Raw genomic sequence first — 23,567 nt, 5'->3', positions numbered from 1 at the left:
GTGGTGAGAAGTATGTTGAGGCCATTTCGAAGCTACAGGAGGAATTTGATCACAGATTTGCAGACTTCAAGACACACAAAGCCACATTTCAAATTTTTGCGGACCCCTTCTCCTTTGATGTGCAAGATGCCCCTCCTGAGCTTCAAATGGAGCTAATTGACCTGCAGTGCAACTCTGCACTCAAAGCCAAGTTCAGGGAGGTGAGTGGAGAAGCAGACAAGCTTGGGCAATTTTTGAGAGAGTTGACCCCCAGCTTCCCTGAACTTTCCCGAATGTTCAAGCGGACCATGTGCCTTTTTGGGAGCACATACTTGTGTGAGAAGCTCTTCTCCACCTTGAACTTCAATAAGTCCAAGTACAGGTCCAGACTTACTGATGAGCATCTTCAAGCTCTACTGAGGGTCTCCACTGCTTCCTCCCTCAAGCCAAATGTGACTCAGCTATGTGAGAAGAAGCGCTGCCAGGTCTCTAGCAGCAAGGAGTAGGCAAGAGAAGCCGTGTTCAGAATATTTCATATTCAATGTTCCATTCAAGTTCAGAAAGTTAAAGGTTAAAGAGCTGTTAATACAGACATTTGAAACGGAATAATTCATTTTCTCTACTTAGGCAGCCAGTGTATATCTCTCATTATTATTATTTTATTTTTGTATTACTGATTGATTGATTTTTTATTCATCTTTAAGTTAATTTATCTAATTCATTATTTTTTGTAAAAAAATAAAGATATTTGATAACGTTGGAATGTTTTATCAGCGCTTTTCTTGTGGAAATCTTGATGCGGCCCAGTCTCACCCAGACTTGGCCTCTAGCGGCCCTCAGGTAAATTGAGTTTGAGACCCCTGGTGTATAACAATATCTACGAGCACCGGATGAGTTATTCAGACCAGGAAACGCACAACGCGCATGCGCGGGAAAAAGAGGGCTTTCTGGGTAATGAAGTATACTCGTGCACACAACGCCGACAGGCAATGGCACTCTTTCTCAGAATAAAACTTTGCCCACCATCAATACGTGGGTAAGCTCAGCTGCTGCATTTCCTGTTATTTTTATCTAATACGAGGAGTATTCTATTACTTCTCGTTCGCTGCTCATAAGATCATCAGGGGCACTGGCTTGCAACTCCCCGCAATAGCATCCCCGGTAGCAACTCTATCATAGGCGCTGTTCAAAGCGGATGCGACCACAGATGCTACAAGCTAAAAGGGAGCTGCTAGCCAGCGCCCCGGAAGCTCCCATGAGCAGCGGAGCGATCGCTGATAAAAGACTGCTGCTCGTTGGCAAGTGGTCGTGCGTTATCCGATTGTGAGGACATTTGTGTGCATCATTTTCGGAATATTTTGAAGGGAATAGTACAACAGCAAACAGCCCATCGATAGCGAACATGAGGGTGGAGTGTTTGTTCCGTTTACGAGTGCGTTGTGTTGAAAAAAAACCTGAAGCCCCTCGGCGAAATCCGCCCAATTTTAGTTAGATTAAACACATTTTATTTCTATTAAACCACTAGTTATGTGTTACTTTGTTAATAGTTGGGGAATTAGAATAAATAAAACATTTTTTCCAATCCAATATCCTGTTTTTGGTGTTTTTTCAGAGGGCTGGAACGAATTAATTTGTTTTCCATTCATTTCAATGGGAAACGTCCGCTCGAGTTACGAGAACCTCGTCATACGATCCCAGTCTCGGAACGGATTACGATCGTATGTCGAGGTACCACTGTACATATATACGTTTGTACGTATATACATATATATACGTTTATACATATATATGTATATGTATGTATATAAATATATACGTATATACATATATATACGTATATATGTATATACATGTATATACATATATAATATATATGTATATACATACGTGTGTGTATGTATGTATGTATTATATATCGTATTTTCCCACACTATAAGGTGCACCGCATTATAAGGCGCACCTTCAATGAATGACATATTTGAAAAGTTTTTCCATATATAAGGCGCACCGCATTATAAGGCGCTACAGTAGAGGCTGGAGTTACGTTAATATGCATCCATTAGACCAGGGGTCCCCAAACTTTTTCCTGTGAGGGCCACATAACTTTTCCCTTCTCTGATGGGGGGCCGGTGTCAGTTTGTAACAGAAAAAGTGTGACGATCGTAGGGGATCTTAAAAAAATTGTTGTTTTCCAGAAAGCCACACATAACCAAATAACCCTTTCCAGGTTCTTTACACAAAAAAGTCAGGAAACAAATAATAACACTAATAATGAAATAAATAATAACTAAATTACCCTCTCTGAGTTCTTCACAGAAAAAACAGGAAATAAATAACACTATTTATGAAATAAATAATAACTAAATAACTCTCTCTGGGTTCTTCATAGAAAAAAAAGCCATGGAACATTAACTTTCTGTTGTGCCATGCACAACCTTCTCCCTTTGCTCTGAAGTTTATGCACGACACCACAACCGTCATTACAGAATCCCACGTCAACATTTTGCAGCACAGTACTTGCTGGTGAATTCGGCAGTGGACTCGTAGCGGGCCGGTAAGACCCCTTTTTTCCAACTCCCGGTTCATGCGTCCCATTATGAGACCGCGAGTTTCGGCCACCATGCTAGGAGCCCCGTCAGTCGTGATGCTAGCTAGCTTTGACCAGTCCAGGTCCAACTTCTCCATGGTTTGGCACACTTTGTCAAAAATATCCTCTCCCGTTGTAGTCCCTTTGAGACTTTGGAGGGCTGCCAGATCCTCGCAAATCTCAAAGTTTGCGCCAACTCCACGAATAAAAATGAGCAGTTGTGCTGTGTCTTGCATGGCCGTGCTTCCATCCAGTGCTAATGAAAAAAAGTCAAATTATTTCGTCTTCTGCTGCAGCTGGGCATATACATTACTCCCAATTTCTTCAACGCGTCTGGTCATTGTACTCACCGACAGACTTACGGCATTAAATGCATCTTTGTTCTCGGGACACACCTCCTCCGCGACAGTATCCATACATTTCTTAACAAACTCTCCGTCAGTGAAAGGCTTACCGCTGCTTACTATCAATTTAGCTACCCGAAAGCTGGCCCGAACGGATGCCTGGTTCTGCTGAGATAGTAGTCCACTTTTTCGCTTTGAGAGTTTGTCTGCTCGTATTTGGCCTTGCAAGCTATCGTACTTGTCTTTGTGACGGGATTCATAGTGTCGGCAAAGATTGTATTCTTTGAATACCGCCACGTCTCTTGACAAATGAGACAAACAGCCTTTTCTTTGCATTGAACAAAAAATTATCGTTTGTCCACTCCAGGTTAAATGCCCTGCATTCTGAATCAATTTTTCTCTTACCTAACTTTTTTCGCCATTATTCCGTTCTCAAACAGGTTGCACAGTTTTTATATGCTTGAATAGTCCGCGATGATCCCAGGGCTCCGCCCTCACCTGCGATCGTCCAGATGTCTCGGTAACACTGCTCGTGCATGCAACGGTGAACGTGCCCGCATGCATCAAAGGGAAACACTCTCCCCGCGCGTGTCACCAAAGAAGCAATGCGAAGCCCCGCTTCACTGGGATGATTTGTGGGCTCAGCAGGGGTGCAATGAACCAAACACAAGATTAAAACGTACCAGTCTTCAAGGCCAAATAGGAAAAAAATCCGATAGCGTCTCTGGTATTGTTCAGAGGGCCGGTCCAAATGTGCCGGCGGGCCGTAGTTTGGTGACCCCTGCATTAGACGGTGCTGCGCTAAAGGGAATGTCAACAAAACAGTCAGATAGGCCAGTCAAACTTTATTAATAGATTGCAAATCAGCTTTCTGACAACTCCATTCACACCCAAATTGAATAAACAACTGTTTTATTATTTTCTCCGAGGTAAAGTATTCATATTTTCGTGACAGAATTTATCTTTTAACAACAGCAAGGTACAACATGTAAGTGCAACATTTATATCACATTGTGGAGGGAAACTTTTCCTCCATTCAGTAAACACGGAAAAAAACATTCTGATGCTGTTACGGTACGTTAATGTTAATGCAAACACAATATAGTAACACTCATAAGTGCAAAGCAATAACAATAACATTAATAACGCAAATAATAACTCAATGTTGTTCACGCGGGTGAACCGTAATGCTCCGACATACACAATGAGGCACTATAATATTCAGCTGTTGATATCCATATTCACAATACACAATATGACCAACCTTGTTCAACTTTAAACACAAAAGAAACACGTAAAGCTCACTTTATCAGTTCATTCCTCACCTATGATTCCCTCAAATTCTTCGTCTTCAGTGTCCAAATTGAACAGCTGGATGTATGGGGCAACCAATCTAGCGACTGGAGTTCTTTGGTCAATCCATTCGGAATGACGGTGAACACCGAATTAGTGTGCTCGCCGTCATACCAGGTGGATAGACAAAAGTCATAATTTTTACAAATTTATCTAACTTTTTAGCTTTGACTATTATTTATATTGGCATTACGGCAGATAAACCAACACAATGTGTTGTGTGAGTTTACAGACTATGTTTAGGACTGTGGAGTGTGTCCAAGCAATGAATTGTTTGGCGTCTCGTGGAATGGTGTTGTGAACTTTTAAGGTTTCTGGATGTTAGTTCGGTGGGTTGATCGTCTGATTTGGGAAGACGTGAGCACAAATGTAGCAAAGATTGTCTGTGGAATTGAAATATGAGGGTGTCAGGAAGTAGAAAGCAGTCTTTAAACGATTCTCGAAGTAAAACATTGGTGGATCCTTTCCGTGAAGACATTACATTAATTGGCCCTTGGGGTTGCTAAAGCAAACTTGTGTGTGCAAAAATAATGGTTTTTCTATGGGATAAAGTGGTCCCGGCTCTCTGTAGGTCATTCACTAGGTCCCCCCGTGTGGTTATATATATATATATATATATATATATATATATATATATATATATATATATATATACAGACACATTTCGCGGAGGGTATAGACAGCGGCATACACGGAGGCGGGGGCTGCTCGGGGGGGCTTTATCCACGGCAGCAATGCACTCGTAAACGAACAAACAAATTTAAATTAACTTGGATAACTATATACAGACACTCAACGTTTAATGTAACTTCAAACAAAACTAAATTCTAAATTTGTTGTAATCTTTTTTACCTTACGTAGTTCTACGGGTTGACACCACCTGGCCGCTCCGCCGAAGTCTTCAAAACGAACGCATCAAGAGTTGTTTGTTTTTGTCTACCCTTCAAAATATTTCGATAATGTCGCATACAAATGTTATCACAATAGGATAACGCACGACCACTTGCCAACGAGAAATAGTCTTTAAAGAACGATCGCGGGAGCATCTTTCCTGAGAAAGAATAACAGGAAATACAATAGTTGATCTTACCCACGTATTGATTGTGGGTAATGAAGTTTTATTCTGAGAAAGGTTGCCATTGCCTATGGGTGTTGTGTGCACGAGTATACTTCATTACCCAGAAAGCCCTCTTTTTGCCCGCGCGTTGTGCGTTTCCTGGTCGTATGAGAAACTCGTCTGAATTAATTAGTTCCGTGCTCGTAGATATTGTTATACACTAAAGATATTCCAAAAAAAATGCCATGGCCACCTGGCTTGGTCGCATCACAAAATTTTGACCGCATCACGGGCGAATTATTCGATCGAAATTTCCCCCGTAAGACAAGCATTTTGTATGACGAGCGGTCGTATGACGAGGTACCACTGTATATATATATATATATATATATATATATATATATATATATATATATATATATATATATATAAATAAATAAATAAAATAAGTATTTGGTCAGCTACAAACAAGCAAGATTTCTGGCTATCAAAGAGGTACATATGCGTATGTACATATATACATAAATACATTTATACATATATGTAGATATAAATACGAGCATACAAGACAGTTCCCTTGAAGGAATGGCCAGCAGCCACCGGGTCTGACAGGGCAGCACGACAACAGCCTGAATGGAAAGAGGGGTGCACTAGGCGTACGCCACAGTCATCCTGGTCAGAGTCGCAGCCAACGGCGGAGTATGAGCGCGACCGTCCAACCATAAGTTCCTTTCCAGGTACTTTTTAATCTCCTCTAGGACCATACCTGATCAGCTCCAGGCGGTGATGAGTTCTTGATCTGTGTCCCTTTGACCCTTGTTTGTCTCAGAGTTGTTTTCCTGAGTGTGTGTAACATCATTTTAAGTTGTGTATTATGTGCATGTATGTATGTTTACTTAGTGTCACTCGCAATTCCCAGTTACCAATTAGAAAATGTGTTTTTATTTCTTATTCATTTCAATTGCTTAATAGATAAATTTGTAATACTAATATTTAATGTAGAATATGCTTCTCTTTACAAAAAAACCCAAGTTACGAAACTACTTCTGGAATTAAGTAATTTCGTAAGTAGAGGTTCCACTGTACATTGAACAACCCTCTAATTTCCTGAATTATTGAAGAATGCGCCAACTCCCTACTAGAGTCTCTTTGTTTTCTTAAATGATCCTGTTCTGTTGTAGTAATACTATGATATTTGCTTTTTTCAACTGTTGTCTTGTCTCCCCCAGGTTCCTCTGTGTATTGACTCATCCAACTTCACAGTGATTGAATCTGGACTGAAATGTTGCCAGGGGAAATGTATAGTAAACAGCATAAGTTTAAAGGAAGGTGAGCAGGAGTTCTTGCGGAGAGCTGCAACTGTCAAGCGTTACGGCGCTGCTGTGGTTGTTATGGCCTTCGACGAGGATGGCCAGGTAAAATTGCAGAATAGCTATTTAAGGATTTCTGAATGTGTTAAGTGAAATACGTGTTAAGGGAAATAAATAATTTGAAGTCACACAAACCTGTGTGTAAAAGTAATTGCCCCCTACCTCTAAAAACTAGTGTGGCCCATTTGTTTGTTCATTTTTGTGGGTCAGCCGCCTCTGGTAATATTATATGTATTTGTACATAATTTGTGCCACCAATGTGTAGCAGCCACGGTTGAAAATATTCTTTCTCAAACTGATGGTCACAGTTTCTTTTTAAAATTTCCTTCATGTGAACACATCTTAAGAGCTATGATGCAAACAAAAACCACCATTTTTTATTTTTTCCTTATAACAACCCAATATAACAGCTCAACATTCACAATTACTGTAACCCTTCACCACTTCGCGACTTCAACATTCAATGGTTCCGACCATGTTGTCATCATTCTCCTGGACCCGTTGTTGCAAACTGCATGGCATATTGAAGATCTCCTCCAAATGTGTTACAGGAAGACCATGTTCTTCATCCTCATTCTCGTCGTTGTCTGCTGCCTCTTCTTCCTCACTTCCCGATGGGATTATTTCGACGAGGTGCTTATCATTTGGGGGGATGTTATAATTAACTCTTGAGTAGTGTGTTGACGTCCTCTCGTCATTCCAACTTCACGACCTTATCTACAGTGTAAATTCCTCATAATGCTGTTTAATTTTTTTATTCCTAGTGGTTACTACTCCCTTGGTGTCCTTGGAAAAGGATATTGTTCCGTTTTCCGAATGTTTGCTTCTTCTTTCTTGGTATATTCATTCATGCCGCAATGGCGTGCTATGCCTTTATCATAACTAGGAACGTCACTTTCGGTCACCTGTGTCATTTTTTCTTGGGCTCATTGGATGCCTTAGATGGCCCAGGACACTTAGGAAGCATTTTCAACAGCGACTCAAAATCCAAACAAAACTGGAATATTTCCGGTGTAGTCTTTCTCCACAACTGATGTGCGTGACGGGAAATTCACTCACAACAAAACAGGTGAAGGGAAGATGTCGTCCTTCTTGGCCTTTTAATATTATTCGGCGCTTCATTCTTCTACGGTCTAAATATCGCTTTTTCTTAAGAGCTGATTGACACCCAATTCTGCCATTTTATACTGTCTTTTGCTTGCGAGTTTCAGCGTGAATTTTGACATTTTTATGAACCTCTTTTTTATACTTAATATAAAAACTGCGATTTACTGAATCTGGGAAGTGGTGAAGGATGACAGTACAGTCCTTTCATATGCATATAACAATTTTTTTATAAATACACTTCTTGTGTACTTCTATTTTTGTATAGGCACGAAAACATGTATAGTATGATACTAATAATAGGGGTTATCCTACTTCATGGTTTTTCGATTATCGCGGCCATGTCTGGTTTACATTATCTATGATATTCGAGGGATTACTGTAGTATGGTACTAATAGTTGGGGGGATCCTACTTCGTGGTTTTTCGATTATCGTGGCCATGTCTGGTCTACATTATCCGCGATATTCGAGGGATTACTGTATACATTTCTGACATTCAAAAACAAATCAGTGACCAATATAGACAATTCTTTTGCAAGGACATTGAAAAGCCTGCCACCCATGGATTCTGTCAGTGTTTGTTCACAATTACCATTGCATGCAGCAGCAACCACAGCCTCTCAGACACTGTTCAGAGAGGTCTACTGTTTTCCCACCTTGTAAATCTCACATTTGATGAGGCACCACAGGTTCTCTATGGGGTTTGGATCAGGTGAACAAGGAGGCTAAGTCATTAGTTTTTCTTCTTTTAGGCCCTTTTTGCCAGCCCCGCTGTGGAGTACTTGGATGCATGTGATGGGAGCATTGTCCTATATGAAAATCATGTTTTTCTTGAAGCATGCAGACTTCTTAGTGTACAACTGCTTGAAGAAGGGTTCTTCCGGAAAATAGCAGTAGGACTGGGAGTTGAACTTGACTCTATCCTCAACCCGAAAATGCCCCACAATCTCATCTTTGATAATACCAGCCCATACCAGTACCCCTCCTCCACCTCACTGTCATCTGAGTCAGACTGGGGCTCTCTGCCCTTTACCGATCTATCCACGGCCCTGTCCATCTGGCCCATCAAGACTTACTCTCATTTCATCATTCCATAAAACCTTATAAAAATCAGTCTTGAGATATTTTTTGTCCCAGTCTGTGTCTTGGTCAGCGGTGGCCGTTTTTCAACCTTCTTACCTTGGCCATGTCACTGACTATAGCACACCTTGTGCTTTTGGGCAGCTCTTAAATATTGCAAAACTGGTGGCAAGTGGCATCTTGACAGCTGCACGCTTGACTTGACAGTTCACGGGAAGTTATTTTACGCCTTGCTTTTTCCACACGCTTCTTGCCACCCTGTTCACTTTTTTTAATAAAACACATTGTTCGATGATCATGATTAAGAACCTTGGCAATTTTTAAAGTGCTGCATTACTGTGCAAGATATCTCACTACTTTTTCAATTTTAGGAGCTTGTCAAGTCTGTCTTCTGACCCATTTTCTCAAAAGAAAGGAATTTGCCGAATAATTATGCACACCAGATATAAGGTGTTGATGTCACCCTTTCTCATTACACAGATGCACAGTGGAGAAAATACGTATTTAGTCAACCACCAATTGTGCAAGTTCTCCTACTTGAAAAGATTAGAGAGGCCTGTAATTGTCAACATGGGTAAACCTCAACCATGAGAGACAGAATGTGGAAAAAAAACTGAAAATCACATTGTTTGATTTTTAAAGAATTTATTTCCAAATTAGAGTGGAAAATAAGTATTTGGTCACCTACAAACAAGCAAGATTTCTGGCTGTCAAAGAGGTCAAACTTCTAATGAGGTCTAACGAGGTCTTCACTCGTTACCTGTATTAATAGCATCTGTTTTAACACATCGATATAAAAGACACCTGTCCACAAGCTCAGTCTCTCACACTCCAAACTCCACTATGGCCAAGACCAAAGAGCTGTCGAAGGACACCAGAGACAAAATTATAGACCTTCACCAGGCTGGGAAGACTGAATCTGCAATAGGTAAAACGCTTGGTGTAAAGAAATCAACTGTGGGAGCAATTATTAGAAAATGGAAGACATACACGATCACTGATAATCTCCCTCGATCTGGGGCTCCATGCTAGAGCTCACCCCGTGGCATCAAAATGATAACAAGAACGGTGAGCAAAAATCCCAGAACCACACGGGGGGATCTAGTGAATGACCTACAGAGAGCTGGGACCACAGTAACAAGGGCTACTATCAGTAACACAATGCGCTGCCAGGGAATAAAATCCTGCACTGCCAGATGTGTCCCCCTGCTGAAGCCAGTACACATCCAGGCCCGTCTGCGTTTCACTAGAGAGCATTTGGATGATCCAGAAGAGGAGTGGGAGAATGTGTTATGGTCAGATTAAACCAAAATAGAACATTTTGGTAGAAACACAGGTTCTCGTGTTTGGAGGAGAAAGAACACTGAATTGCATCCGAAGAACACAACATGACAATGATCCCAAACACACAGCCAGGGCAAGAAAGGAGTGGCTTCGGAAGAAGCATTTCATGGTCTTGGGGTGGCCTAGCCTGTCTCCAGATCTCAACCCCATTGAAAATCTGTGGAAGGAGTTGAATGTCCGTGTTGCCCAACGGCAGCCCCAAAACATCACTGCTCTAGAGGAGATCTGCATGTAGGAATGGGCCAAAATACCAGAAACAGTGTGTGAAAAGCTTGTGAAGAGTTACAGAAAATGTTTGGCCTCTGTTATTGCCAACAAAGTATTGAAATGAACTTTTGGTATTCACCAAATACTTATTTTCCACCATGATTTGAAAATAAATTCTTTAAAAATCAAACAATGTGGTTTTCAGTTTTTTTTCTCTATTTTCTGTCTCTCATGGTTGAGGTTTACCCATGTTGACAATTACAGGCCTCTAATCTTTTCAAGTAGGATAACTTGCAGAATTGGTGGTTGACTAAATACTTATTTGCCCCACTGTACAGCTTAGAGTAAGACAGCGTGCATAAAGAGGATGAAAAATACTTATTTGCCTGATAATTACCAATTATTAATGACCAATTAATTAAATACCAATTTCGTCGTACGCAGTTATCTGGGTATGATGACAATTAGGCTTTTGTCGAGTCAATAATGATGACAAAGCCTATGTCCGATTATTATTATTACTATTATTATTATAATTCTGCAATCCTTATTTAATGGACCTTTTAAGCTTACAGTGTATCTCCTTATCTAAAATTAAATTACCGTATTTACACGCATATAAGTCGCTTTTGTTGGACAAAAAAATGATGACTGAATCGAGGGTACGGCTTATATGCGCATTGACTTTTCATTACAAGCAATACTGACACATTAAACCTATTGTTGGATAATCACAGGTGTTTACCAAACAATATATTTAAACTAAGCAAAAAACAACTAAACACACAAATGGAACTTTGGCTACTAAACCTGTTCCCAACCCGGGGCTAATAACCGTCAGCAGCTTAGAATTCTGTATTAAATGAGGTATTAGATCATTGTTCTCACGACGACAATGCACAATTTCATTCCGCCGTTTTTCCTATACAGTGGTACCCCGACATATGAGCATACAGCGGATGCGAGAGGCTGATCATAAGAACATCATGGGCACTGTCTTTCTGGTTGCAACTCCCTCGTGTAATGTCTCTACGAGCACTGGGCACAGGGTTTTTCCCCCCCGCCACTAAATACGAGAGGAGTACTACTTCCCGGGCAAGTTGGCAAGTGGTCATGCGTTATCCTATTGTGAGGACATTTGTGTGCATCATTTTCAGAATATTTTGAAGGAAATACAAAAGCAAACAACCCTCGCTCGATAGGTTGCATCTGAAAGTCAGGGTGGAGGCGGGGCAAATAGAGCCAACCCGGGAGAAGAAAGGTATAAAAATGTAAAACAAAATTAGAATTAAGTTCAATGTAAGGTTAAATTAAACTTATTTTTGAGTGTTTCTGCATCGTAATCCAAGTTCGTTTAAATTTGTTTGTTATGTTACGAGCACGTTACCGTGCAAAAAGTCCCCCCCTCTCCCCTCTCTCTCTCTGTTCCTCTTTCTCTCCCCTCCGCGAAATCCGTCTAACTTTAGTACTATTAAACCACTAGTTATTTGTTACTTTGTTAATAGATGGCGAATTAGAACAAATAAAAATGTTTTTCCAATCCAATATCCTGTTTTTGGTTTTTTTTCAGAGGGTTGGAACAAATTAATTTGTTTTTAGTTCATTTCTATGAGAAACGTTCATTTGACATACGAGTAAATCGACATACGAGCTCATTCCCGGAACGAATTAAGCTCTTATCTCGAGGTACCACTGTACTTCTACCCTTTTCAGTAGTTTCTTTAGCTTGCACCATTTCCCATCTTTTTATCCTTCAAAATAAATGCTGAATCTTACAACTAAAATAAAACACAATAAAAAACATAATAAATAAGAGCTAGGTCATTTACACAAAGTTTGGAGTGTAGTAATCCTTTACAGATTTATATATGTCAATTACTGCATTTGTAATCTCGGCCCGTACATGTACATTGGGGTTCACTTTGGTAGACGAAAGGGTAGCCACCCTCCGCCTTCGGGTGAATCCTGACTGTGCCTGTGTACCAAACAGAAGCTCAGAGTATTCACCCGTTTTGGAGTCCTTGGAAGGGGTACTTGAGAGTAGTCCTTCTGGTGACTTCCTTGTTCTTCTGTGGGACTTGAATGCTCACGTGGCCAAAGACAGTGACACCTGGAAGGGCGTGACTGCCAAGAATGGCCTGCCCTCATCAGAATCCGAGTGGTGTTCTATTGTTGAACTTCTGTGCTCCCCGCAGATGGTCAATAATGAACATCATTTGTGCACTTGGCACCATGATTCTATAGGAAACAGTTCGATTATTGACTTTGTATTCCTTTCATTGGACTTGCGGATGCAAAAAAACGGGCCTAAGAGGAGTTTCGCAAAGCCATGGAGAACAACTTCTGGGTACGCTGCTGACCTCAGCTCTGGGCCATTGTGAGCTGAAGATTTTTAAGACTTCCTCAACTCCACCTACATGCCTTCCCCTGAGGAAGCACAGCCAGCGGGCTCTGAGGTGAAGTCTCCTATTGATGGCAGACCCTCTGGGTGGATCAGATCCGCTCACAGTTTCTAAAGGCTCTGGATGCTGTGGGATACCCCTGGTTGACACTCCTCTGCAACGTCATGGGATCGTTCTACGGTCCTACACTCACCTAAGGTCACATGTTGAGGGTCGTAACCGAAAGAACAAAAATCTCGGATACAAGAGGCTGGAATGAGTATCCTCCACTGAGTATCCAGGTATAAGGTAAGAAGCTCGGTCATCCGGTAGAGCCTCTGAGCAGTGGACTGCTCCTCCACATCAAGAGTAGTCAGATGCGTTCGACACTGTCTCCTGGCTCGTCTGTGAATGCACTGGGATCCTCCTTAAAGAGCAGGATGGAGTGGCTGGGGAAAGCCTGGGCTTGGCTGTTGAATCTGCTGCCCTTATGACACGACTTGGTATAAGCGTGAGAAAATGGATGTATGGACGGATTTCTAATCTCTTTTATTAGAATCAAAATTCTGTTGCAGCTCTTTGATATTTTTCATCTGGCTTAATTTCAGCAGCCAGATTCTACTTAGTGATTTATTAATTAAACTGGGCTGGAAGTAAATAGGTTTGTGTGTTCTTAGTGAAAGGGAACTTTTCTCCCTTTCCCAAAAGGTAATTGGCAACATTTGCCATTCAACAAGGGAGCCAATTACTTTTTCATCCAGATCTCTTGGCGTAATGACGACAGGGCCTATGTCCGATTATTATTATTATTATTATTATTATTATTATTATTATTATTATTTTCCCCATTAATAAATGAATACCACATTTCAACAGATTTTTTTAATGCTATTGGAATCATCTTTGTGCAATATAATTTTTGGGGGGGTGATGTTTTTTTCCTTCTACAACACGTGAAATTTGTACATTAACAAAACTGTCCTTTCCAGGCCACAGATACAGCTCGCAAGGTGGAGATCTGCACCCGAGCTTATAATTTATTGGTTAACAAAATTGTGTTTAATCCCAACGACATCATCTTTGATCCTAATATCCTGACAATTGGTACCGGCATGGAGGAACACAATGACTATGCTGTCAATTTCATCTGGGCAACAAAAATGATTAAGGTACACTATTACACTCTTAGAATCAACAGTTAATTATCTTTTGTCAGCATGCAGAATATACAACAGGAATAAATGCTTTGTATTGACCACTATACAGACTTTTACATTACAGTGGTCTTCATTTATACAGAACCTTTGCCTGTATTTTTATTGAATAATGATTACATCATAACAATAACTTACACTATAGTGCAGAGGTGCTCAAACATTTTTGCTCAAGATCTACTTTTCAGGCCGGGTGGCGCGAGTGGTTTGCGCGTCGGTCTCACAGCTCACGTCCATCTGTGTGAAGTTTGCATGTTCTCTCTGGGCCTGCGTGGGTTTCCTCCGGGTACTCTGGTTTCCTCCCACATTCCAAAATCATTCATGGTAGCCTGATTACACACTCTAAATTGCTCCTAGGTATCGGTGTGAGTGTACATGGTTGTCCGTCTCCTTGTGCCCTGCGATCGGCTGGCTACCGATTCAGGGTGTCCCCCGCCTCTGGCTTGAGGTCAGCTGGGATAGCCTCCAGCAACCCCCGCGACCCTGCGATGAGATGAGATGAGATCTACTTTTCAAGGAACCAAACTACCACGATCTACTTTTTTTCCAGGGCACCAACAAAGCTTATCAGTTATCTTATCTCATCTCATTTTCTGAACCGCTTTATCCTCATTAGTGTCGTGGGGGGGTGCTGGAGCCTATCCCAGCTCACTCCGGGCCACAGGCGGGGGACACCCTGAATCGTTGGCCAGCCGATCGCAAGGCACAAGGAGACGGACAACCATGCACACTCACATTCATACCTAGGGGCAATTTAGAGTGTCCAATCAGCCTACCATGCATGTCTTTGGAATGTGAGAGGAAGCCAGAGTACCCGGAGGAAACCCACGCAGGCCCGGGAGAACATGCAAACTCCACACAGGTGGACGTGACCTGGACGAACCCAAGACCCCAGAGCTGTGAGGCCGACGCGCTAACCACTCGCCCCACCGGGCCGCCATGAGATTATATTTAGATATTAATACATTATAGTCTTTTCATATGCCTGTAACTCATCTCATCTCATTTTCTGAACCGCTTTATCCTCATTAGGGTTGTGGGGGGTGCTGGAGCCAATCCCAGCTGTCTCCGGGCCACTCGCACCACCGGGCCGCCCTGCCTGTATCTGTGATATTTAATTAATACAAATCGTGATAATTGTACTTGTGTACCTGTATTTTTGTATAGGTGTGAAAACCTGTTATATGGTATGTAGAAATAATAGTGGTGATCCTACATCACGGTTTTTCGATTATCATGTCTAGTTAAACTGACAGATTACACATACTGTGATCCTTTTTTACTTCACGGCTTCAACTTTCGCGGCTTCACTACATTGCAGTTTTTCTGAAGAAAAAAAAAAAAGTTCATAAAAATGTCAAAATTCATGCTGAAACTCGCAAGCGGAAGCCACTCCCCTTTCTTCCGCTTGCCACTAAGAAAATGTTGGAAGACAGAGGACTGTCACTCAAATAGGCACCGAGGATTAAAAAAAATGGCAAGGGGCGGTGGCTGTCCTTTCTATCCGAAATAGAGCTTTCTGAGTGGCTGGGAGCCCCTGTAAGGGTGGATTTTTATCAGAAATGTGAGCCCCGTACGACCTTACGCCGTGGAGCTTATTTGAAAATAGAACATGCACGGCGAATTGGACGAGAGAGGGCATCGGCAAAGGGGGATTTTTTTCAGAAATGGATTGGATTGGAACTTTATTTCATCCCGTATTCGGGAAATTTCCTTGGTTGCAGTAGCAAGACAGTAGCAAGCACAGACCAAGCCACGCAACTGGGTGGGGTCGAGTCGCAAAGGTCGCAAAACAACAAAGCAAAAAGCACAAAGTAAAAGGTAAAGTATATGAGAAGCATTAAGACATTAAAATGCAATTTAAAAAGATAGAAAAGCAGCAAAAAGACAAAGCGAGCAAGAGCGGACGGAGCTACCGCTACCGGCTGCCACTTGAGCGGCGCAATCGTGGTTGCAGTAGCAAAAATGGGTACAGACACAAGAAAAAGACATTGTAGACTTAGATAAAACTGCAATCACGCGCAGGAAGTCTTAGTCTTCCACAAGGTGGGAAACTTCTGCAGACTAAGACCGAGGTTGAAAATATGCAGAATCACTCTGCCAAGCTTATCCGCATAGTCCCTGAGTAGTCTGGAGCTGACGAAACAACAGCAACAGAGTACAACACTTCAGATACTCCGTTTCCGGCCTGGAAAGCGCCGACAGCTCTTCCATCTCATCGGGGCGGGATCTCACTTTCCCCATAATAATAGATGGAATGATTGATCTGAAGCATCGCTTCTTCTCCCGGCACTTTTGTCCAGCTCCGGATTTCCAGCGGCATCAAGGTGTTGCTCTTTCTGCTGTGTATTGTTCACAGGTGATGTGTATGACAGCGGAGGCATGGCTGAATGGTTCCAAAAAGGAACTGACAGAAAGAAACCAAGCTAATAGAACAAAGAAAGTTGCAAAAACATTAAAGTAAGAAGTAAAAAGTACAAAGTAAAGTAAAAAGGAATGTATTAACAAATATTAAAATGTAATTAAAAAAACGGATAGAAAGGCTGTAAAACACAAAATGAATAAGAGCGGACAGAGCTACTGCCACCGGCTGCTGCCTGACGGCGCCATCTTGAAAAAACAAAAACAAAATAAAGATCCCCGGGCAATGTTACGCTAGATGCCATTGTCCTCTCCTTAAAATAGAGCTCATTTAGTGGACTCCGGGAGCTTTGTGGTAATGGAGCTGAGGGTGGAATGTCCCAAAAATGTGTCCAAGAGCAAGCTCCAGGCGAGGTTACAGCAGACGCTATCGGCCTTATCTGAAAATAGAGCACTTTGGCCGGCGAGGATGGGGGATGCCACGGCGGAGAAACATGGAAGTTGAGATTCCATTCACGTCCGGGCACTGGGCTGACGTTGTTCCACTTATCCAAAAATAGATCTCCCTGGAAGGCTAATTGACGGTTGAATGGCGCGGAGGTCCCTAAGTCTATATGTCCGTGCTTTGTGAGACCTCCCTAACAATGCTCCTGGCTCTCCTGAGGTAGCGAGGGCTGGCAATGTCATCCAGTGAGGGTAGAGAGCAGCCGATGGTCTTCTGGGCCGTGTTGATCACTCTCTGCATGGCTTTTCTGTCTGCTGCCATGCTTCCAGCGTACCACACTGTAATGCAGTATGCCAGGATGCTCTCCACAGTGGCTCTATAGAAGGTTACTAGAAGCTTAGTGTCCAAGTTGTTCTTCCTGAGTACCCTCAGGAAATGGAGTCGTTTCTGGGCCTTCTTCACCACTGCCGTGGTGTTTGTAGACCAGGAGAGCTTGTCCGTGACGTGGACTCCCAGGAATTTGAAGGACTGGACCCTGTCTGCGCATACTCCGTTTACGAGGAGTGGGGCCAGATCTGTGCTGCGTTTGCGAAAGTCCAGGATTATTTCTTTAGTTTTCGTGGTGTTAAGTGTGAGATTGTTCACCAAACACCACGAAGACAGTTTGTTGACCTCATCTCTGTAGGCAGACTCATCCCCCCTGAGATGAGTCCGACCAGAGTGGTGTCATCGGCAAATTTCATTGTAAAGCCACCCTTAATCAACTAGTTTGACCGTCCTCATGCTTTAAAGAACAAAACCTTTGTTTTTACTGATTTGTTTGTGTTTTTTAGGTCGTTTTGTTACCTGGCATTTTTCGATCCCACTCTTAGTCAGGTGATTACAGTAATCCCTCGAATATTGTGCATAATGTAGACCAGACATGGTCACCACAAGACAAAATGAACTTAATACAACTAAGAACAAAGCCTTGCTGCCTGTAAATTGGATGACCAACTGGAAAGCCTGGATCACGAAAGCCTTCACAAACTGTTTCATACTGAATGTGAAGCTGTACCTCGCTGAAAGGGGGCTCCCCTTCAAGAACTTGAACCCAAACTCCACTTAACCTGTTTTTTTTAATGCATATTAAGCGGAAAGGCGGCCATATCGTGTCTAGAATATCCGCAATATTCGAGGGATTACTGTATGTGAAAAATAACCTAATCAATAGTAGATTCCTTCAGGAGGCAAGAGGCACATCCCTGCAAATTTGAAACGGCAAGCATCATGATAAAACATTTGGTTAATCACTACATTTCAACAGATGGGTTTCCTAGAGAAATCAGATCAGACAATGGAACTCACTTAAAAAACAAACATCTCCAGGCTGTAGAAAAAAATGTTAGGGTTGACACATGATTTTTGTGGTCTGTGTATTATCCACAATCGCAAGGACAGGTTGAGTGCATAAACAGGAACATCAAGGAGAAGATAGCTAAGGGTTTAGCTTCATCCACACTCACTTGGTTGCAACCTCTCGCCTTGGCATTAATAAACGTTCGACTGTCATTAAATTCTTCTAAAGGTTGGACTAAATTCGAGTTCCACACTAACAAACCGTTTCTTGCACCCACAGCTCGATTGGCTGAAGTTCCAGGCCTGCATGGCCTCATACAACTAACCCTCAATTTCTCCTATTTGACAGAAAGACAACCAGACGCTCCCTTCGAAACAAATGTTTGCGAATCTGTGTGGTTAAAAGTGATTAAACAAAAATGGCCTTGACCTAGGTGGAAAGGTCCCTTCAGGTCAGTGAGGGAACAGCCACAGCATTCCGTCTTGAAGGAAAGAGGGACACGTGGTTCCACATCTCACAACCGGAAAACCACGTCTTCTCCAGTGTTGGTTGGCACCCGTTGATAACATCATTCAACAAGGGTTGAATTCACGGTACACAGCCAGAATAATCTCAGTGAATAAACCTGGGACTTGATAGTCAAACACCAAGGTCCTGAAGAAACTGACTGCGCCCCAGCTTGACTCATCCCAGAGGAAATGGTGTGAGATCTCTCTCCGTGGTGTTCAACATGAGACTCTTCGACACAGACATTGGCAGTGATGACCTTAGTGGTTACCATCCTGATCCGGGCAGGGGTTGCTGCAAAAGCAACTTGAGGATGTCACATCCTGACTCCCACTGTGACCCGCAAAGAAGAATGCCTGATGGTTCCGGCAAATGCTCAAGTTACGTTCGAATTTGATGCATGCACATTTTACCTTTGCTCTTGGGCTCCTAATTATGAGTACTATCTGTCTTCTGTATTTTCGTCGTACCATATCACCGTAGCCTACTCTTTGTTTAATTGGTACCCGGACGTTTCGTCGACGGACACTTGGTCGACGGACACTTCGCCCCCGGATGTTTGGTCGCCGGACAGTTCGTCGAACAGACATTTCGTCGCCGGACATTTCGTTGATGGACAATTCGTCGCCGGACATTTCGTCAAACAGACAATTCGTCGCCGGATTCGCTCGCTCTCAAAATTATAATCATGAGAGAGAGTTACGGCCTCCACCTTCTTGGCATACATCTGCATCTCCCTGGCGGCCACCACGCACCCCAGAAAGGTGGTCTCCGAGACGTGGAATTCACACTTCTTAGCCTTGGCGAATAGGCGGTTCTCCAGGAGACGTTGCAACACCTGGCCCACGTGCTGCACGTGCTCCTCAAGGCTGCGTGAAAAAAACAAGATGTCGTCCAGATAGACGAATACAAATTGGTTGAGCATGTCCCGGAGGACATCATTGATCAGGGACTGGAACACTGCCTGGGCATTGCAGAGTCCGAAAGGCATTACCAGGTATTCAAAATTGCCTTGGGGGGTGGAGAAGGCAATTTTCCATTTGTCCCCCTCCCGAATCCAGACCAGATGGTAAGCATTTCGGAGGTCTAACTTGGTAAAAATGCAAGAGCCGTGTAGCGGGGTAAAAGCCGAGTCGATGAGAGGCAAAGGGTACCTGTTTTTGACGGTGATCTCATTCAGGCCTCGGTAGTCGACACAGGGGTGCAGCGAGCCGTCCTTCTTGTCGACAAAAAAACCCCGCCCCGACAGAGGAGGAGGAAGGGCGAATCTGTCCTGTTGCCAGCACCTCGGAGATGTAGTTCTCCAGTGCCTCCCGCTCCGGCCTGGAGATGTTGTAGATCCGGCGCCTAGGAAGAGAAGCACCGGGCAATATGTTAATGGCGCAGTCATACGGGCGATGTGGGGGGAGTGCCGAGGCCTGGTCCTCGATAAACACCCGTGAAAGGTCCCGATAGCACTCGGGCACTGCTGATAGGTCGGGGGTCTTGCCTCAGAGGTGACACTGGGGGTAAGTGGGCTGCCTGGAGGCACTTGGTGTGGCAGGCCGGGCTCCAGGCTACCACCTTCGGTCCGCCCCAGTCGATCACCGAATTGTGCTGTCTTAACCACGGAAGGCCCAGAACAATAGTCGCCTCCGGGCAGTCCAAGATTTAGAAGCACGCCATCTCCTGGTGGTTGCCGGGTAGGCGGAGTAAAACAGGGTCTGTCCGTCGCCCCACTCTGCCTAGGGTACGCCCGTCCAGTGCCGTTATCTTTAGGGGTCTCTCTATAGCCCGAGTCCCGATGCCAAGCTTAGAGGCCACGGAGCGATCGATGAAACTTCCGTCCGCTCCGCAGTCGATCAAAGCGGTGGTGTTGTGAGTTCTTCCCCCACAGGAAAGAGATGTTGATAGTAAAAGACGACGGGAGGATTCCCCAATAGCCAGGCTCACCATGACCTCCCTTCCTATTGGTGAGCCTTTGCTTTTACCGGGTGGGCAGGGCATGATCGTGAGAGATGGCCCTCCTTGCCGCAGTAAAAGCATAGGAAAAGCTGGCGGCGTTGCGAGCGTTCCTCCTCAGACAACCCCTCGTGGCCTATTTGCATAGGCTCTGACGTCACCAAGGGAGGGGGAGGCGCAGCCGCTGGTGGGGAAACCGGAAGCAGGCGCCGAAGTCCAACCACAGCACCCACGTGCGAGCCACCTCGCCGCTAGGTGTCTCTGTAGTCGGCCGTCGATCCTGATGGCTAATTCCACGAGCACGTCAAGGGACTCGGGCTCGTCTCGGCACGCCACCTCCTCCTGCATCGCCACATTCACCCCCCCAGAAATGCGTCCTGGAGGGCGCAGTCATTAAAGCCGCTTTCGGCGGCTAAAATGCGGAACTCCACAGAAAATTCAGCGACGCTCCGGACGCCTTGTTTTAGAGCTCTTAAGCGCCCGGCCGCCCACCGAGTGGTCAAAGACCTTTCGCATCTCTGCGGTAAATTTGTCGTAGGAGGTGCATATGTGCGAGCCCCGCCAGGGCCTTATCACGAAGACAGCCGATCAGGTAAGCGATCTTGTCTCGGTCAGAGGTGTAGGTGAGGCATTGCTGTTCAAATACCAACCGGCACTGAACCAAGAAATGCTGGCATGCGCCGAGATTGCGACTGTAGGGGGCGGGTGGCGGGACCATAGGTTTGCGGTGCAGCGACACCGGTGTTACCTTGGGAGCGGCTGGGGTTGGCTGTGCACTCAGTGAGAGGTAAGGGCGTGAGTTGTGCCTGTATGGACCTGAGGGTCTGAGTTATGTTCGATACCTCAGCCAAGAGAAAATTTATAGCTTGGGTGTGCTGGTCCACGACTTGCGCAGGTTGGTCGGTGGGGGCTTGGTCTGAGCCCGCGGGGCCCATTCTGGCTGGATCGTGCTGTTACGTACGGGGATGGAGGACCCACAAGGAGGTGAGGGTGCGAGTCTGGTTCCTTTCAAATCTTTATTTCGATCGTCCGCGAGGCGGGCGAGCACAAGAGGGTCCGGAGGCAGGTCGTTAGCCATACCGGGAAGGTCGGTTGCCGTGGAGTCCGTGTGGAGGGTACAGGGTCGAAGGCGAAGTCGTCCGTGGTCTGTGATCAGTGGTCGTTATCCGTGGTCGTTGTCCGTGGTCCGTGATCCGTGGTCGTTGTCCGTGGTCCGTGATCCGTGGTCGTGGGGGCAGAGCGTGGTCGGGATCCTGGGAGAAAACAAGAGGTGGAATATCAATAAGGCAGGCAAGGAAAAACGTGAGAGGGTACCTCACAGTAAACTGTTGAGACGATCCAGCAGCATGGTCATGTTCCTGGTGGCTTTAAATACTCCTTGTAGGCTAATGACTCACACCAGGCAGCACTCAAGTCATTAGGGGCTGGACCTGTGATAGGGTGACAGGCGCAACCAGCCACCAGTCTAGTCTGGGACCTGACAGTCCATGTCAGAAAGCCATCAAATTTAACTGAACTGCACCAATTCTGTCAAGAGGAGTGGTCAAAGATTCAACCAGAACCTTGCCAGAAGCTTGTGGATGGCTACCAAAAGCGCTCTCATGATTATAATTTTGAGAGCGAGAGATTACCTGGTTGATCGCTTTCAACAGTAAACTCTCTCTCTCTCTCATGATTATAATTTTGAGAGCGAGAGTATCCGGCGACGAATTGTCCTTTTGACGGAATTTCCGTCTGACGAAAGGTCCCGCGACGAATCCGGCGACGAATTGTCCGTCGACGAAATGTCCTGCGACGAAATGTCCGGCGACGAAATGTCTGTTCGACGAAATGTCCGGCGACCAAACGTCCGTTCTACGAAACGTCCGGCGACCAAACGTCCGTCGACCAAGTGTCCTTCGACGAAACGTCCGGTCATGGTTTAATTGGCAGAAATCCTGTGTCTCTCATCTCCACCCTATCAAATGTGGATAGACTGCTGAGTACCTCAGTTTAGTACAAAGAGGCCCTCTTGGTGCAGGAAATGCTCGCTTGAATTTAATAGTGGATCTTTGATCACTGAACATCTCTTCTCTCCTGACAACTACAACTCCGCACGCCGGCCCCCGTCAGATTCCCACCACCTCAGGCCCCATGCCTGATTCACCACCCACTTCAGATGACGACAGCACTGGTATCTTTCTTTAATTTTTTGTTCATTCAGGGGTCGGACTCTTTCGAGTTTGAAAGTGGGATAGAAGTGTGTCTTGTCTTATGCGAATATTTAGTCAGGACTGAATAAACTTCCTTTTCCTCAGTTGAGGTCTGTTCTGTCCTTGAGTGATAGTGAACTCACTTGTGCCTGGAATATTCTGTAAATAAAAGCTTCGGAGAAACTGTTCATCGTCTCTAGCCTGCATTGAGATAACCAAACTTCTTACTACCTGAAATTAAACGAACACGCAGAGGAAAAAGACACATTTCTCCAACAGTCTCAAAAGGAACACATTCACACTTTCGATGCACACACACATTTAACAGGAAATACATTCACACTTACGATGCATACACACATTTAACAGGAAACACATTCACATTTTTGACGTGTGTGAAAAAATACGTATCTTATGAGATTTGTCAACACAATGGGCACAAAACACGCACAAATTCATCAAATGTGTGTGCGAATTGTGCAACCCATGTGATTAGCTTTAAAGCATGGTGACATCTGATTGGCTGCAAACTCGCTAGAAAGAATAAAATGCACTAGTGTTTTTCGGATGCGCGAAATGAGTCTTCAAACAATTCTCACATACAAAGCATGCCATTCGTGCATCCAAGATAACTCAGGTAGACATTTGATGAATCTGTACGTGTTTTGTTTCAGATGTGTTTACAAATCCCAAAATATGTATGTTTTTGGCAGATGTGTTTGTAAATCACTCTTTCTGTTTCTCTTCTGGGTAAGATGAGC

At 44.1% G+C, this 23,567-nt stretch overlaps 1 protein-coding gene across 8 annotated transcripts in view; it reads left to right on the top strand.

Annotated features, from left to right (window-relative positions):
• Positions 1–23,567, top strand: part of mtr (5-methyltetrahydrofolate-homocysteine methyltransferase) — a 151,843-nt gene that overhangs the window by 73,746 nt on the left and 54,530 nt on the right. For all 8 annotated transcript variants that reach the window (XM_077625051.1, XM_077625052.1, XM_077625053.1 and 5 more), the window contains 2 exons: positions 6,550–6,735; positions 13,797–13,976. In XM_077625051.1, the coding sequence (XP_077481177.1) occupies positions 6,550–6,735; positions 13,797–13,976 (366 nt within the window). The remainder of the gene's footprint in view (positions 1–6,549; positions 6,736–13,796; positions 13,977–23,567) is intronic.

This window comes from Stigmatopora argus, chromosome 18, assembly GCF_051989625.1.
Source record: "Stigmatopora argus isolate UIUO_Sarg chromosome 18, RoL_Sarg_1.0, whole genome shotgun sequence".
NCBI classification, from domain to species: domain Eukaryota; kingdom Metazoa; phylum Chordata; class Actinopteri; order Syngnathiformes; family Syngnathidae; genus Stigmatopora; species Stigmatopora argus.
Note: the sequence above shows the minus strand (reverse complement) of the source record. Positions and strands in the feature narration are given on the sequence as shown.